At 41.7% G+C, this 2396-nt stretch overlaps 1 protein-coding gene across 1 annotated transcript in view; it reads left to right on the top strand.

Annotated features, from left to right (window-relative positions):
- The window catches only part of ALG14 (ALG14, UDP-N-acetylglucosaminyltransferase subunit), a 187482-nt gene extending 186873 nt beyond the window's left edge, over nt 1-609 (top strand). The window contains exon 5 of the mRNA XM_006882491.1: nt 379-609. Coding sequence (XP_006882553.1) covers nt 379-609 — 231 coding nt within the window. The remainder of the gene's footprint in view (nt 1-378) is intronic.
- The last annotated feature ends 1787 nt before the right edge of the window (nt 610-2396 follow it).

Here is a 2396-nt window from a genome sequence, read left to right as displayed (position 1 = left end):
TCACTGAGTGCTGATGCACACCAGGCACTGTCCTGGGCACCTCCCATCACCCACAGAGGCTGCCCAGTTGCAGAGAAGCAAATTGGTTTAAATTCAGTGACACAGAAGATGAGTGCGTGAGCCACAACAACTTAAGAAATAATGCAAAACTTGAAATAATTTTTAAAACTCTTTGAAAGCTGCTCTTTTTAAAACTTTATTAATTTTAAAAGTCTGAATGCATTGTTTTCCAGAATAGATTCTTCCAATTTTCCTCTCTCTCCATACCCATCAAATTGTACAACTCCATGAAATCTGCTTTTTAATGGGAAATGACTCATTTAGGTTGGTATTCTGAATTTTAATGTGACCTTCAACCTCTTTTTTTTTCTTTGAAAGGTGTTATGTAACGGGCCAGGAACATGTGTTCCTATCTGCGTATCTGCCCTTCTCCTTGGGATACTCGGAGTAAAGAAAGTGATCATTGTCTACGTCGAAAGTGTTTGCCGAGTGGAAACTCTATCCCTGTCCGGAAAGATTCTATATTACCTCTCAGATTACTTCCTTGTTCAGTGGCCGGCTCTTAAAGAGAAGTATCCCAAATCTGTATACCTTGGGCGAATTGTTTGACAAATGACAACTTACATTTCAACTTTGCCAATTCCAATGACAGCATTAGAATTTTACTGTCAACAATAATATTTATTATGATCTTTTGTTTTAATATATAAACACCTTACATGTTTGCAGTACAGGTTTTTTAAAATCCTGAGAATTCTTGGTGATCAGGAGTAAAATGTACAGAGATAATCACACACAATCAACAGTAGCCATTAAATACTTCTGCCTGTTAGCATTCTGGAACAAGGCATGCATTGCAGAGCGGACAGGGGAGCGGGGAGTGGAGGGAGGAAACTGTGCAACAATGAATGAATAAAAACCCAACCTTCCTGTATACTTTCATCAAATACCAGTAAAAAAGATTAAACATTTATGCCTCCTGTGTGGTAATTAATTACTTTACCTAAAATAAGTTGGCCTTTATTCTTAATTCCTAAGAGAGAATCCTTGACATCCCCTGGATAGTTGAAATCACTATATTATCCAAAACTGCCAGTCAGCACATAGAATTTGTGCAAATTTGTACAGAGGCTATTCCTGGTCAACTCACCTCACAAGGGGGGCGGAGAATGGTTTAGTCAGTCATGCCTACCCAGCCAGGCCCTACTCATGTCTGTGAAATGAAACAGATGTAAACTCGGAGCATGGAAGCAGCTGGGACTTTCTGGATGGCAAGAGCAGCTCTTCTCAGAGGTGAAATGGGCTGAGGAGGCTGGAAGACCACACACCTCTGGAGACAGTAGAAATTGTCTTCTCAGACCTCTGTCCATTTGTATCCTTTCTGGTTATAATAAATCTGTAAAATAGAGACTTTGTATGAATCATCCCAGGGAGTTATTGAACCCACAGGAGTAGTTAAGGTACAGCAGACTGGTGTCTCCTGCTTGGCAGTCTGAAGGCCTGTATTCTTTTCTCTTGAATCTGCTGGCCTAGCACTGTGCAACTAGACAGTGAGAGAAGAGAGAGCTGATTGGAGGCAAGGGGAATCGTGTAGACGTGTAGGCTTATAGCTGGTGCCCACTGACCTAGCCTTGACTGGCGAGGGGTAGGAGACAAAAGGGGCCAGCTGGTTTAAGTAGAGAGAATTGTGGGATCTATTAACCTGGCCCTTGGTGGATGGAGATAAGAGCAAGTGCCAACGTGGAGTGGCTGTCAGTAAGGATGGGGAAGTGGAAAGGTAAAGACTACATCACATTTCCAGAGGAAAGCAGATTCATGCCCCTCTTTATCACACAATCAATAATAAAAGTGCCATTTACCCAAAGATACGATATGTCCTTGAAACAACCCTAATTCATGGAAATAGGTTTTAGGAGAAACAGGTAGAGAATGAGAAATGTTTCATTCTCGGATGCTACTTTGGTTATTGTTGTCTAATATGGCTAAAATGAAAGTAAGAGATGAGCTAAATTTGGATTCTGGGAATTCTTGATCAAGAGTCTGGTAGCCTAGTGGCAAGAAGCTGCATTGCAATCTTAGAGGCACACAGTTCGAACCCACCAGCTGCTCCACAGGAGAAGGATGGACAATCTCCTCCCTTGTGATTAACTGTCTCTGAAAACCCACAGGAGGGTGAGCTATGGGTTGGTTTTGACTCGACGGTACACAACAACATGCAGTCTTAGAACTTCTGTTGAAGAAGTGTGTTTCCAGATAGGGCTGCGTTTAGATTCTGGCAAGCATGAGGCACAGCCAGTAGCTTTGAAGCTGTTTTGGGTTTCTTCTTTTCCAGGTTATGTTTAATAGTGCATAGAGAAACTGTTTTTCCAAAGGACAGTTTTAAGGAAAGAGAAAGC

Source organism: Elephantulus edwardii, unplaced genomic scaffold (assembly GCF_000299155.1).
Source record: "Elephantulus edwardii isolate Elephantulus edwardi_28Jun2011 unplaced genomic scaffold, EleEdw1.0 scaffold00020, whole genome shotgun sequence".
NCBI lineage: Eukaryota > Metazoa > Chordata > Mammalia > Macroscelidea > Macroscelididae > Elephantulus > Elephantulus edwardii.
The sequence above is the reverse complement of the archived record's forward strand: the minus strand, read 5'-3'. Positions and strand labels throughout refer to the sequence as shown.